At 40.8% G+C, this 15,349-nt stretch overlaps 4 protein-coding genes across 6 annotated transcripts; all 4 read left to right on the top strand.

Annotated features, from left to right (window-relative positions):
- Positions 1-51: 51 nt before the first annotated feature.
- LOC311002312 (dual specificity protein phosphatase 13A-like) lies at positions 52-1,079 on the top strand. The gene is made up of 3 exons (XM_083993641.1): positions 52-188; positions 302-519; positions 653-1,079. Exons 1-3 carry the CDS (start codon positions 58-60, stop codon positions 853-855), a joined length of 552 nt encoding a protein of 183 aa, XP_083849767.1. The 5' UTR covers positions 52-57; the 3' UTR covers positions 856-1,079.
- Positions 1,080-3,154: 2,075 nt separating this feature from the next.
- LOC311002753 (dual specificity protein phosphatase 13A-like) lies at positions 3,155-6,013 on the top strand. 2 transcript variants are annotated; one of them, XM_083994222.1, is made up of 4 exons: positions 3,155-3,417; positions 3,637-3,674; positions 3,819-3,854; positions 4,416-6,013. In XM_083994222.1, exons 1-4 carry the CDS (start codon positions 3,290-3,292, stop codon positions 4,625-4,627), a joined length of 414 nt encoding a protein of 137 aa, XP_083850348.1. In that variant the 5' UTR covers positions 3,155-3,289; the 3' UTR covers positions 4,628-6,013. The 2 variants fall into 2 exon arrangements, with proteins under 2 accessions (XP_083850348.1, XP_083850347.1); XM_083994221.1 differs by having other exon boundaries at positions 3,637-3,854.
- A 545-nt stretch (positions 6,014-6,558) lies between these two features.
- LOC311002497 (dual specificity phosphatase 29) lies at positions 6,559-11,053 on the top strand. Of its 2 annotated transcripts, XM_083993884.1 has the most exons (5): positions 6,574-6,695; positions 6,911-6,979; positions 8,251-8,435; positions 9,774-9,994; positions 10,774-11,053. In XM_083993884.1, exons 3-5 carry the CDS (start codon positions 8,281-8,283, stop codon positions 10,998-11,000), a joined length of 603 nt encoding a protein of 200 aa, XP_083850010.1. In that variant the 5' UTR covers positions 6,574-6,695; positions 6,911-6,979; positions 8,251-8,280; the 3' UTR covers positions 11,001-11,053. The 2 variants fall into 2 exon arrangements, with proteins under 2 accessions (XP_083850011.1, XP_083850010.1); XM_083993885.1 differs by lacking the exon at positions 6,911-6,979 and having other exon boundaries at positions 6,559-6,695.
- Positions 11,054-11,087: 34 nt separating this feature from the next.
- Positions 11,088-14,028, top strand: LOC311002391 (dual specificity phosphatase 29-like). Its single transcript, XM_083993743.1, has 3 exons — positions 11,088-12,455; positions 12,666-12,883; positions 13,142-14,028. The coding sequence occupies exons 1-3, from the start codon at positions 12,328-12,330 to the stop codon at positions 13,342-13,344; spliced, it is 549 nt and encodes a 182-aa protein (XP_083849869.1). The 5' UTR covers positions 11,088-12,327; the 3' UTR covers positions 13,345-14,028.
- The last annotated feature ends 1,321 nt before the right edge of the window (positions 14,029-15,349 follow it).

Genomic DNA, 15,349 nt, shown 5'->3' with positions numbered 1-15,349 from the left:
TATCTATCTATCTATCTATCTATCTATCTATCTATCTATCTATCTATGTAGGAAACAATGAATAATCAGCCTCAAAATAGTGCACATCGTTCCCCCTCTGTCAAAGAACTGGTGAAGGTTTTGTATGGAGGAAAAAGGTTTGGTAACCACGTGGATGAGGTTTGGCCTAACCTGTTCATTGGAGACATGTAAGTCTACTACAGCATTGCTTGTCTAGACAGTTTATAGCACAAAAATAACCTCAGGCTCTGTAATCGTCTAATGTGTCTCTTATTGTAATTCCTGTTTCCTTTGTGCACAGGTCAGTGGCCAATGATCGCTACAGTCTATGGAAGCTGGGAATCACTCATGTTCTGAATGCAGCTCATGGGAGGATGCACTGTCAGGGGAGTCATGACTTCTATGGATCCACTGTGGATTATTATGGAGTGCCGGCAGATGACTCACCATCCTTTGACCTCTCTCGCTATTTCTCTCCCTCTGCTGACTATATTCAGAATGCACTTAACACCACTGGCGGTAAATACCTATCATGTTGCTTTAATGTCACTCATTTTTCATAGCAGGATTCTCTGCTATGTCTCATCATCGTGAATAAAATCTCACATTCAGCTCATGCTTTTAGGCTCACTGTAATCTTGTTCTTTACCAGCACGGGTTTTTGTCCACTGTGCAGTTGGAGTCAGCAGGTCTGCCTCTCTCGTCCTGGCCTATCTAATGATCTACCACCGTTACACCCTACTAGAGGCCATCAATAAGGTCAAAGAGCACAGGTGGATTTTCCCAAACAGAGGATTTCTCAAACAGCTTTGTGCTTTGGATATGAAACTACGCAAGGCATCACAAGAGCACTGAGTGAAATACCGTAATGGATTGATATTCTAACTTCCAAAGATTCAAATGTTTTTTGTTTTGTTGTTTTTTTCCTCAAGACAAATGAATGATTCAGTATCTACCAGTGGAGGGAGATGCTGTACTTTGATTTTAGTTTGTTTCAAGAACGATATTGAATCAAATCTACTTTCCTTGACTCTGCTGCTGCGTTTGATGTGAATCATACTGCTTTTTCACACATTACTGATCCTTATATTAATAGATAAGTGTAATCGGCCCTAGGCAGAATAATTCTTTTAACTGAAAATGAGGCATGATGACCTTTTGTATTATGTTGAAGAAAAATATATGCATTATTTTCTGAGTCAAACTTGAGAGGTGTATTCATTTTAAAACCTTTTGAAACTTATTTTGTGTGTGTGTCCATGCACAAAACATTAACCTTTCATTTCAAACCCCTCTAAACATTTAACATAGTTCACGTTTCTACTTAATAAGAAAACACTGCAATTTATTGATTACATTTTGTATGTTTTGTCAGCTCCCCCTGGTTTGTTTTAACTCCTCAAATATTTATGAGCAACATATGATCAATAGATAGTTCGTAACACATTGGAATAATTAGAGTTAAGGTGATTATTAATGTCATTATAAAGTCACTTTATGAAGCATCTCTAAATGGTATGTAAACAGATAATCAGTGTCTGATTACATAATAGGTGTAACATGTTTTCATTAGTTGTGAACACATCTATTAACAGTTTTAAACTTGCCCGTGGATTATTTGCACATGTGTTTAAACAGCTAGTAAATCATTTCCACGTGTTTATTAACTGTTTATACACAGCCAGGTGATGGATGCTTCATAGGAGAGGTTGTAAAATATTGATGAGTACATTATTAAACACTTGTGTGACTAAGTAGAACCTCACAGAGTGGCTAGCGCAGCTGCAAACTCTTTTCCACATGTGGTGTTGGTTTCATTGTCCTCTTAAGGAGGCAAAACCCACCAACTGTCATTTGTCTTGCCAGTGTGTCTCATGGTTCCAGTGGCCGATTCCAGATCTGATTCTGGTCTGGGTCTGGGTGGTCCAGCTTGAACATTTTTGCACAGTAGCATCTGATCTTAGAGCAAGAGCTTGTCGGCCTTGTCAGGAATGATGAGTGCCTTCCAACCACACTCCAGTATTATATTCTCAGAGCTCAAATGTCAATTTTATGTAACGCATTTCAGCACTTCAGCACAGAAACAAGCTCGCAGGCCCAAGGAATACATGCATTTTAAAAAATCTCACTTTCCGTACCGGCCTTGTTGTTGTGAAGGTGACCATGACAACTTGACAATCTTGAGAGCTCTGTGGTCTTTTACAGAATTTAATGGATTACAGAGCCCAGAGCTCAGAAACATCGTATTATTATTATAACAGAGTAAAATATAATTCTTATGGCCTAGTGAATCTTCTGGAGTGCATTATTAAGTGTTTCTTTTGGAGACAACTATGTGCACAAAATGATCAGAACACAGCTTCTCAAATGCAAACCAACTGTAGCAGCCAAACCTCCGCACACACATCCACCAGCAGGTTATCGTCATACTCTCCCAGTTTTTATGCACATATCCTGCTGAGTTTTGGTCTCACCCCACACACACACATAACTACACTATTCATCAATAAGCAGAAGCAACTCTTCAGATAATCAATCAATAACTGACTCCAGGTCAAAATGACCTGGAGACCTTTATTGACTGCTTTTGTGCACAGCAACACTGACATTTTAGAACACATCATTGCGCCCACATTTTGCATACCCATTCATGACCCCGAACGAGGAAGTGTCATTACATTTCATGGCTTAAAAGAGAGGTTAATTATGTTTTTCTTCAATTTAAAAGCTGCAATGGGTGAAATTGACCTGCAACATAATAGGAGGGTTAAAAGAGACATTTGCAGCACTGAGAGTGCTGTTTGATGTCATGTGCAGCCGACGGCAGAGCTTAATGTTTTTTCCCTTTTCATCCAATTTGCTTTCACAAGATATTAATGTCAGAGCAGTAAACTAGTTGCATGGGGCTGTTACAGCATTTCTGTTCCATAAATGCAACATTATGGTGCACTTCCCCTCATCCAGTATAAGCAATGCACTTAAACATTTTCAACATAATTACATCCAATTATCACTGCTTTATGGAATGATTCATCTCTGTATGAGGCTTATTAAATTAGAGTCCCACAGCAGTGTGAAAAGCAGAGCCTGCGCTGCTCTGTTTGTTGTTCTGCCCTCAGCACGTGAAAGACTACACGCTAGGTTAAGCACTAAATTGGGTAACTGTCCAGTGACAGCAGATAAACACCTGCTCGTACAGCTCACCCTGAGCCGGAGTAGACGGGAACAACTTTAATACAACAAACATTTGGAGCAGGATTTGATCCAAGACGTGGAATTTGGACTCAAAATGTCAGCCCTGGAAGACAAGAGAAAAGAATATCTGTCTGTGAAGGATCTGCAGAAGGTTTTGGACTCGTGTAAACTAAATCTTAGTCAAATTGACGAAGTCTGGCCAAACATATACATAGGGAATGTGTAAGTATACATTTTATTTCAATCTTGAACCTGACTTTATGACTTTGCCTTTCAAGGAAATGTGAAACCTCTTACCTTTAATGTTAAATACTATCCCAAGGTCATTACCTTTTGCATAGCTCTTGCCAAATATTGTATCACTCTGCTATAAAACATTGTGCTCTGATGCTTAGCTTTCACATAAGTCTTGAACCTCTTTCTGTCTCTTTGTCTTGCTAGGGCAGTAGCCCAAAACAAGACTACCTTGCAGAAGTTAGGTATAACTCATGTTTTAAACGCTGCTCACTCCAAGCGAGGCAGCATAGGGAACCAAAGATTTTATGGCCACGACTTTCTGTATTGTGGCATTCCAGCAGATGATTCGACACACTTTGATCTAGATGTTTACTTCCAACCCGCAGCTGATTTCATTCATAAAGCTCTGAAGGCACCTGATGGTAAGGTTTCCTTTTCACATGAATTATGGTGTTTCTGCACATTGAGTTTTATACACAATTTGCTAGCGATAAAAACTGAATAGTTTCCTACAAAAATATTGTCTTTTTTTTTTAAATTCCTGCACATAAAATGTTTTATTTCCCTCCATAAATCCTTTATAGACCCATCCATTCAAATTCTGTCATCGTGCTGTCCTTTCAATGTCACCTGTCACCGCAATGTAGCCCAGCTTGTAATGGCATGTAAGTGTATTTTCAGCCAGCAGTAATAATAAGGGTCTTACCTTGCAGAATTTAAGTCTATAATGTGACCATGGCACCTTTCAAAGAACCTATCAAGCAGAGGACGAGTTGGGATTAAAGAGACAGTTGGGGCCCGACTGCAAAGGGACCTTAAATGAACAAAGGCGATGAATTGTGGGAACTATTTTTAGCTCACAGCAGGAGAAAAGAAAGGCCACAGCGTGAGATGGGCAGCCATGTATGATATTAATAAGACTGAGGCCTCTCACTAATCCTTCCTTCACACGGCTCTCTCCCTTCATCTTGTCTGTTCTTCAGGGAAGGTTCTGGTGCACTGCATCATGGGAATGAGCCGGTCATCGACATTGGTCTTAGCGTACCTCATGATCTACCGTCACCTCCCGCTCAAACAGGCTTTGCAGAAATTGATCCAGAAGAGAGCCATCTACCCCAACAGGAACTTCTTAGCTCTGCTGTTGGACCTGGATCTTCATCTGACAAGAAAAAAGAAAACCTGTCAGATCCTCTAATCAAGACATTCACACTATTTAGCCACACACTGAGGGATGGCGATGCTGATCAGCTCCTCTGTGCAACAATCCAGACTGAAATATTTCTACAGCTAATGACTGTCGTGAAATTTGGTTCAGCTAATGAGGGAATTTATCTCAGAGTTGTACTTTGAGATTAGCACAGATATATATTATATTAGCATGTTAAACATTTAAAAAAAGAAAGAAAGAAAATGAACGAGAAACCTTCATGCACAACTGCACTGCCTTTCAATTACTTATCCCTCAGTTTAAAGTTGAGCACAATCTGCACACACAAATTTCTAATTTCTAATCCAATATGACAATGTTGCAGCACAGCTCATTCTAAATATTAGCATGTTAAACATTTGCATCTTAACACGCTAACTATATGCATTAACATGTTAACTTTCTAAACCATACATGCTAACCTTAGCAGATTAACAGGCCATCATGTTATTGCAAATGTTGAATGCTAATAGTATCTTAACACCCATGAGCTAGTTGGAAGCAGGATACACACACAGGTTAGCCTTTATACAGCTGAGACTCACACTTCAAAACCTTAAGAAAGTTGCACAAAATCTGACAGCTGAGCCTGATAAACTGTGCAAACAAAAGAAACAACCTGACCTCTCCTCTGGCACCACCCTCAGGCAAATTTTTCAATTTTTTTTTACCTAATTTGTGGAGTGGATTTATCAATGAGTTGCAAAATGATCTATTCACTAAAATCAAAATCTGTTGTCTGGTTTGTATTGAGCTTTACTACCTCCTCATGGACCCGCTAACATGGCTAGAGACTTTATTTCTTTTTGATGATAACGAATGTCTTAAGAAAAAGACAGTTTGGTTGTGGAACGAATTAAAACTTAATGTAATGTGAAGTGAAAATGGAGACAAGAGCACTAATGATATCGAGATTTAATGACTATTTATGTCTTGAATTATTTACCTCTCAAACTTGTAAGATGACTTTTTCTTCAGCACATACAGCACAATGGACCAAATGTCTTATGGACATTTATTTTTTATTTTTTACAAAGCCTTACATTTAAAAAATTAAAAAAAAAAAAACACTCTGTAGATGACTCACAAAAGAAGATTTCTGCAAAGGATCTTTCAAACTTCAACATGGGAATCAATCCACAGCATGTGCGTCTTTAAGAAGACCAACCCATCATTGTTCACAGTTTAAAATTCCTTGTTTTGCTATAGTTGAACTGATTGCTACTGTACATCAACAGTCCCTGACATGATGTGTAGAACATCTGTAATGTCTGACACATGCATCTACTGTATGGTAAATTGAAAGGAATGATGTTTCCTTGTGGCTTAAATGAGAAGCTTGTTGCAAAAAGTGTGATTATTATGATAAAGAAATAGTAGAATGTGAAAACCCACACTGACTGAAGTGAAACGATTTATATTTTGCTCTGTATTGCAGATGTCCAGTTTTAATTTCATGTCTGTATATTATTTGGTTACAAGAGACACAATACATTTACTGTAGGATGTTTGGAAAAGAATGAAGTATACATGATTAAAAAAAAGTTAATCTTTCTACACTTGTCTAATTATTTTTCTTATGCTTTATAGAGACTGAGTATTCCTATGTGTTTAAAAAGTTGGCAGGTTTCTGAACCCGGTGAGATAAATTTTAAGTGACTCTTTGTGCTTTTACTTTTGATGATCCATATTAAAGTAAAAGAAATCAGAATCCCCCCCTGACAACCAAATGTCCAGGTGTCGATTTAAACACATTTCACTGTGGAGAAGGATCTCAGTAAAGACTGTGTCAGATTTAAGCTGCAGCACAGCAGCACTGATCTAATTCTCTTGCTATTGAAAAAGCGGTGTCCTATCCTCCCTCCTGTGCTGGCAGATCGGGTAACCTTTAAGGAATGCAGAAGATGATGCCAGAATTATTTTGGGCTGAGATTCAGATGTTAAAATAGCAAAAAAGGTTGCAGGGTAGATTACCAAGGAGAACGCAGACAGTTGTGCTGTCGACCTACATGTAGCTCTACAGAGAGACCTTGAAAAAGCAACGTTTCCAGCCAAGGCAAGTGTCTACTAACAATGTCTTCTTACGAATTTGTTGCAGATAGAGGGCCATGTTGCAAAAGGTTTTTGTATGTACAGTATTCATAAATTACACTGTACTGTATGTATCTTTTGTACTGTGTACCTTTATTTGCAAGGTAAACATGTTTATCAATGCTTGTATTGCCCAATGGATTACACTCTGTTCTGTCATTAATATGCTCACAAATCCAGGCAAACCACAACCAAAAGGCTAAACAGGGAAGTGTAATTCATAAACCACCAAGAAGAGGCCCGGAGGAGGTAAAAAGCCATTTTTATTTGCCCTCCATGTTAACCGTGGGCACTTTCCCATACATAGCATCTTTAATTACACAGAAGTAGAGCAGGAAGGACAGGTTAGCCTAAGGGGGGAGGCTATGAAAGCAGCGCTGCACTTCAACATGTGCACCAGGGAAATCAGTTCTCTGCCCTGACTGTGGGAGGGAGGGAAGGGTTGTACTTATAGATCAATGAGGAGAAAGAAGAGCCTCCAGGTACTCTGGGCATATGTTGTACTTGTGCAAAGACACACTTTGCTCTGCCTTCAAGACTCATACACTCATATGCATGGAGCGCAAGCTGGGTGAGATGCAGTTTTTCTTGCATACAGTACACATGCCCTGAGTGACACACTTGCAACCATGCACTTGCAGAGATGGATAAAGCCATCATGATGTTTGAGTGCACCTCCATATGCCACGGCAGCTTAACAAAAGGTCACCGAAACAGATTTGGTCTCAATGACTCATCCCCGTGGACACAACAATAGGTCTCCAAACCCTGAGTGCCACATTATGTCTCCATACACCAGCAGAATGCAAATGATTAGCTGAGCTGCCATTGGTTTCTTTACTATAACAATTCATACACAACACTTGTACGTGCCCAGCCTGGAGCAGAATCACACAGCTGCTTAAATGGATGCTAATGTATACAGTATGCATAGTATAAGTCTCTCTAAAGCCCAGTGTGTAAATTGTAAATGCATAGGTTAGACTTGCCTGCAGAAAATGAAAAGCTGATGTTTATAAGCCTTGAATAACAATTTTCTGTATCTCTAGAGATAAATAAATCTACCAAGTGCTACTGAACTGTAGATAAAATAATGAGAGTATCATGAGGTCATGTTACATTATGTGTTCCTATGGTCCTTTGCTGCTGTGGAGTGCATTTACTGGCATGATTATAGTCTATATTTAATGGCTCTAAGCCTGTGGCCCAACGTTATAATTAACAATCTTTGCTATAATCCCACACTGTATTTATTGTATTTATAGCTACCTAAGATGATGCCCTCACTTCAATAAAGCCTATTAGAAGTTATCAGTGGAGCTATTTTGCATTAACAGGAAAATCAGATGGTACTGTACCTACATTTCCCCTTTTAAACTGCTAATGAGCAAAACAAAGAAAAAAAACCCAACAACAACCTGTAGGACCTTTTTGATGATTTCTCAACATTCAAGAAGGTCAGAATATTAAAGTGATAACAAATTCTGTCTGTTGGAATATGAATATACTCTGTGTGGCAGGTTGTAGGAGCAGAAGTCAAGTATCCTGACATGTCCAAAGGCCTCAGCTGCCTGGCAAGCCCTGAGGGGTCAAACGGCAGGTATGAGACCCCCCCGGCCTCAGAGCTTCACAGGCTGATGTGGACAAAGGCAGGGGCCAGCAACCACATGGATGAGGTTCAGCCCAGGATCTACATTGGAGACATGTAAGACTGAAATATAAAACACCCCCCACCCAAAACAATCCAACTTTCTTCCAGTGAGCTCCTACACAGTGAGGCTTATAAAGGATTTACAGTAGTTTTAATAATGCATCACTTGTACATAAATAGTGTTGTTTGTAGTGAAGACCACACAGAAAAAACTTGTGTCTGCCATAAGCCCTATGGAACATGTCTGGCTAAAAATGACGAGTCTGCTACCTGCTAGACTCAAATAGCGAAGTTAGCAACAAGCTAATGGAGTGAAGATCCAGCAAGACAGTTGGAAGGAGGCTACATTCATTGGGTGGCCGTAGCCTAGTCCAAATAAATGGCAGTGCTGCTTCATGTAACCTTCATAATTTTCCAACTGCTCACCAACAAATTGTTTATGGTCACCTCATGTAGCTCGCCCACTTGCGATTGGAACGTGATTGTGTTATCCTGTCAGCTAATAGCTAACAGGCCGGACTAGACTTGTAGTCAAGACCACCTGAACTGAGACCAAGACACTACCAAGACCAGAGAGTATCAAGACCAAGACAAGACCAAGACCAATACTAAGACAGGCCAAGTCAAGACTAAGACCAGTTGAGCTCAAGACCGAGAACGAGACCAAATAAAAAACCCAACTAGTTACTCCATATTTTGCTATTCCGCATGAGTTGTAGAACGCGAGAGGACGAGCGCCAACGCGTCTGTGTCACAAAATGCATGTGATTTGTACCACTTGAGAGGGTGTATAAATAATGATATCCAAAAAAAGGCATGGCTACCTGGATATTGTAGGCTACAAATCCCTTCGAGACCGTTCTGCCAGTCCGAGACATTGCGAGACCGAGAGACCCGAGACCGAGACAAGACTGAGACCAAACACTGTCGAGACTGTGACAAGACCAAGACCACAAAAAAAGTGGTCTTGAGACCGGTCTCAAGAACTACAAGTCTAGGCTGGACCAAATCATATGATACAAACCCACAGATAGAGAAGTGAAATGAAGCATTTTTGCTTCAACAAATGCTGACCAGGATGCCAAAAAAGTTGCTTCACTATCCGGTCTTCGCTTCACGCTATGGTCATTAAGGTAATGGATGACACCCTGGTTAACATGGAACTTAAAAGTGTTCACTGTTTGCTTCCTCGTCAAAGCAAATACTACATAAGGGCGGCTACACATTACATTTCATCATAAATATGACAACTTGTGTATTTAGGCCTACTTTTCCTTATAGATAATGCTCATATGTATTGTTTATTTTCATGAACTGTGCTCATAGAGACAACCAACCCTTCTTTCAGTTACCTGCACTGGCAGATAATCAGGCTTTGCCTCCTCTACTTAGGTATGCAGCCAAAGACAAGAGGACACTTCAGGCTCACCACATCACCCATGTACTTAACGCTGCTGATGGGAAGTTCAACGTGAACACGGGGCAGAGCTTCTACAGAGACACCAAAATCACTTATCATGGAGTAGAAGCTTTTGACATGGAGTCCTTTAACTTGAGTCCCTTTTTTTACTCAGCAGCCAATTTCATCAAGAAGGCTTTGAGCTCGCCCACAGGTGAGGAGCTCTCACTGTGCTCAAGGTATTCCTCATCATTTTTACACATTAACTTGGGGAAGACATTTTTTTCTGCAAGGTAAGGTAGTGAAACATTTGTCAGTCAATTCCCATTACAGCAGCCCCCAGTTGTATTAGTCATTAAAATGCAAATCAAACACTAAACATAATATCAAGCTAATATCTTTCCCCCACGGTAATCTTCTCATAAGCTCAGACCTTGGCCAGGAAAATTGGTTTTAAATGGATTGCCCTGGTAATTTGTAAGCAACACTTTTATTGGACATGGAAATTACACAATTATGTTTGTGGCCTGTGCCTGCCTGGCCTGTTATGCAAAGTGAAGTCAGTATCTGACATGACAGTAATAAGATGAGGCCTCCTCCTTCACATGCTGGCTGATCGGGGGCTCCAGTGTGTGGCGGTGCCTACAGTAATCCCCGGCAGAAATACACAGACGCCAAGACAGTTCAATTACGCGCTCCTCTGCGCCCTAATCCTCAGGCCCGATAAGAAACCAGGGATTACCGTGTGTAGAAACATTTGTTGCAACATTGTTGAAAACTTTTAGTCAGGAGTTAGAAGTACTCTTCTCTGTGATGTGCATGGTTTTTTAATCTACAGCCGAGTAACAAATTAGACAGTTAGAATAAAGTTCAGCACAATAATCCAGTCATTGCATGGTTGTAAATACAGACGGGGAACCAGCAGAAACCAGCTGAGCTCTGAAATGATCCACAGGAAATGGATGTTGAGATTTTGTTTCCACTGATTTATAGGTAAAGTGTTCGTCCATTGTGCGATGGGTCTCAGCCGCTCGTCCACGTTGGTCCTGGCCTATCTGATGATCCATGAGAACATGACGCTGGTGGATGCACTTAAAGCTGTCAGCGCCAACAGAAACGTCTCACCCAATGCTGGCTTCCTGGAGCAGCTCAGGGAGCTGGATAAACAGTTGCACTACCAAGGATCATCAGCAAGCAGCAGCGTCAATGGGCGGACTTGAGTTCAGTCCATAATTGTGCATTACCATGTTGCCAGTATTTTAGTTCCAACTTACTTTTTTTTTTTTTTTCCTAAACTGCATTTTAAAGATAGGCTTCTAGTTCTTTTTTCTATTGTTATAAACAATCTCGTTTTCAGACCAAAACCATTTCATGGATTTATCTTTAAGTAATACGTAGTGTTTGTCTAGACATATTACTCCATTATCATTCAGAAACCAATAAAAAATACAGAAAAGAGCCATGGAGATTCACTGGTACTTAAAAAATATATATATATGTGCCTGTGCAATGCAAGCACAGGGACCATGAAGTCCACGGTGCTTTCATTGTATTCCATTGACTGACTGTAGGTGGCAGTAAGGAGAGGATGTGGTAATGCAGGAAGGGAAGAAGACCACAAGCTTAAAAAAAGTCTTAGCTTAGCAAGCATTTTATAAATCAGCAAATACATGACCATCTTTGTTTCACCTCTAGAATACAGACCTTCGCTTAAAGTAAACTTGCTTGTTGACGAAAAAACTCCCCAGGTCACCTTTAAGGTCCTGAGAAATAGAAATAGAAAACATTAGCCGTGACAAATGGGTAAAATAAATCTGTTATCACAGAATCATGACTTCATAGAAAGCTCCAAAAACAGCTACTGAGAGGAGCTGGAGCTGAAATGATTTAATCAAGATTAATTTATTGAGCTACACTATAGTTTAATCCAGCATAGGTTATTTCTCTCATCAGTGGTAACAATACACCATGTCCCTGTGTCTGTAAAATCAATTAATTGTTGGCTTATCACACCATTTGTTGTTTCAAATTAAAAACAGATATAACCTCAGCATTTAGCCTAAAATTTCCTGTATAGGTACAAATGGATGTGGTTTGAATTGGCTCGGTGTAGAAGCCGAATTAAAAAAATATCCCCTCTATGTTTTGAGTTACATTACAACTGTAAGCACTGCTGTGGTTCTGTAGTTAAAGTTGTCACAACACAAGCTGCCTGGCTTCTGTCACAGTCATCTGAGGAATAAATAGTCCACATTGCTCCTGCCCAGACTCTGGCATCTTCAGCTGTCTCATTCCAGCGGGGCTCAGCCTCTAAACAACACTCATATCCAGTTCAGATGGAAAACAGAGCAAGCCGCACCAGTATGCTTCATGTTTACTAAATGCCAACAGGAGGAGAAACAGGAGCATTAAGGACGGCTGCGGCACCTTCACAAGTCTTCCATCCAGGAACATTGAGTGTTTTGGGGGAGGCTGTCTAACTTTAATTTGTGTAATCTGTGATAATCATATGGCAACACCACCACCACCAAAGTGAAAGATGCAGATATGCGTCCAGAGGAGGAGCCAGAGTATCAGACACCACCCACCTGCGATCTGCTCAGCCTTCTGCTGAAGAACAGACGCCCCACTGGAGCTGTCAACGAGGTTTGGCCCAACCTCTACATCGCAGACGCGTGAGTGACATTCTCACTTCGGGGCCTCGCGGCAATATGGTGATCTGATTGTGAAAGTGTCGCTGCAAACAAGTCGTCTATTTGTCCAACTGATATAGAATCTGTGCATTTGAGTCACCAGTAATGCATTCACAAACATATGCTGCTCGCACGGGCAAGAGGGATCACAACAAACTGCATTTCTGGTATCATCTCTTGTGTTGTTTACAGGGCCACGGCTCAGGATAAAACCCTGTTAGTGAATCTGGGAATAACACATGTAGTGAACGCTGCAGATGGCCCCCAGCGCATTGACATGGGGCCATGTTTCTACAAAGGCACCAACATACTGTATCATGGAGTAGGAGCAGCAGACTGTAAAGATTTCGACTTAAGCCCATTCTTCACTGAGACGGCTGATTTCATTCATGGCGCTCTGAGTCAGAAAGGTACAGTAAGAGCCAGTTTGAGCCATAGAAAATGAAATGAAGACATAAAGCTAGGGGTGTAATAATACTGTATGTCCTATAGCTCAGTATACGGGGGGTGTAGAAATCTGACAATATGCATTACTGGATTGTAATGTTGAACAAATCTGAGAAATGATGGCAGAGAACTTCTGTTTATCTTGAATTTCATACCGTAAAATGCCAGAGTGAGTATAACTAAACTGCCAGAGTTGAGGTGTCACCTTCTCTTGCCTGCAGGTAAGGTGCTCGTCCACTGCGCCCGAGGGATCAGCCGCTCGGCGACTCTGGTGTTGGCCTTCCTCATGATTAAAGAGAGACTCAACCTGGTGCAGGCAGCTGAGGTTGTGCGCAAACACAGAAACATTCTTCCCAATGTTGGATTTCTGAATCAGCTCCGTCACCTGGACTCCACCTTGGCCCTGCAGAGGAGAACAACATGACATCAAGAAGTGGAGTCAAGAGCCATGGGAAAAGTGGAGTCAAGAGCCATGGGCACGACTTTTGTCCAGTGTGAATATATAAATGTCAACAGCCCACACCAGTGTTTTATTTTCTCCATTTATTCCCAAATATATTTAAACCCAGCCAGAAAACACATTATGTGAGATGCTTTTTACCAGTCTGCACTGTGTAACCTCAAAGCCTCGGATGAAAATAAGTGTAAACTCTAAATTAAAGTCAAGCCGGTTTAAATAGCCTCTTCAATAGAGCTGTACACTTCAAACTTGATACTTGGGTCGTGTCTGAAATCACTCGCCCATTCACTCCTCCCTACTCACTTTCCAGGGCGTTCAATGTAGAAGACCACTGTGAATGGTACATATTGCATGGTTAGTTACCATTGGTTGTACACTATTTTTCAGGATGCATTGTGGGACACAATGAGCTCGTTACATTCAGCTAGGACTACAAATAGTGTAGAGGTCTATGTAGTGAATAGAATATTATTTTGGGCAAAGCCTTGGATTCAAGTCTAGTTCACAAAAAATGAGGATTTCAGAATTGCCTTGACACTTTCTGTTGTCTAATTTGACCTGATAAAATCCTGAAAAAGTAGAAAAATAAAATAATAAACAAGCCACAGTGTATTATATATTTTCGCTTTAAATGACAATGGCAGTCTTTGAGAGGAATTCTCCTTAGATGTGATAAACTGCAGCTAAAAACTGCTTTGAGGGGGAACATGTTCAAATGTCGTGTCATTTTAAACGTCAGCAGTCAGAGACTTGAAAGACGAGCATGTTGCTGCGACTGCTGTGACAGACTTGACTTGGACCTGTCACCACGGATACCGAAATAACTTAAAAAAAAAAAAAAAGGTTTGGTTTCTTATTTTGTGTGAAAATGATTGAAACATGTAGGTTGTGCATTTGAAAGCAGTCGAATGTGTGTAAATGATGCAGTTCAGGAGCTGCAACACAGAAAAGCAGTGGAATCGTCCTTTAAGCTTGTGTCTAATACACAGCGCAATCAATATTACAGAGCCCATTAAAACAAATGTGGCACAACTGCCAAAGCCCCACGCTGCACTTGAACAACACAAAGACAGTGGTTGCCTATAAATAAACAATGCTCCACTTATTTATTCACATTTCTCAAAATACCGAGTCTTAACTGCTGCAATCCAGCGTCGTACAGTTAAAACTGTGATGTCTAAAGAGGCTTGATACAAGATGACAAAAATATGCCAGCATGGTTCTGAGCGTGTATACAGATTCAGGTCAGACTTTGAAAAGAGATGAAACGCTGAAGCCATCTTAATAAGAGATGCTCTCCAGAGCACGCTGGGAGACAGAGAGTGAGAGAGATGCTGTCAAAATAAAAGGAATTGGATATCACAGGTTTAATGATTTCACTGTCAGAATGAATGATGGCAAAGTATGAAGATATGAGGGAAAAATAAAGGAGTCTGATGGTGTGAAAACTCTGTCTGACATGTTAGCAGCTTCATCCAGCCATTCTGCAATACAGTCATCATCACACTCTCACTTTGGGGGCTTGCATTTAGATCACTGAATGGACCATGCATATCATATAACGGCGAATCAAAGACATGTGCCATCCTGTGAAAAACCTCATCTGTCTAACAGTCTGACACATTTCTGTTCTCTTCTGGCCCCCGAGAGGCTCCAGAAGATGCAGAACATCCTTAACGGGTGTTGTGAGGCAGCGCTTTACACGCTTTCTCCCGGCGTCTGTAGATATGCAGAAAGGCTAAGAGAGACTGACACAATTTCCAGGAGTTGCTCACACGGCTGAGCAAAAGCTCAGAGTGCCCTGTTCACTCCAGTGAATATGGGTATCCTTTGGCAAATGCAAAGTTTGGATAAGCACAGCTTCCTGCCAGCAGCAGAGATTAAAGTTGTGTGTTTAGAAGTGGATGGCAGGGACTGGCTGGGTGGAAGTTTTCCCCACAGGCACAGAATGTGGCAGCTAAGGTCAGGG

The sequence above is a fragment of the Trachurus trachurus genome (genome assembly GCF_905171665.1).
Source record: "Trachurus trachurus genome assembly, chromosome: 19".
In the NCBI taxonomy this organism is placed as follows: domain Eukaryota; kingdom Metazoa; phylum Chordata; class Actinopteri; order Carangiformes; family Carangidae; genus Trachurus; species Trachurus trachurus.
This window is presented reverse-complemented; position numbering and strand designations above follow the sequence as displayed.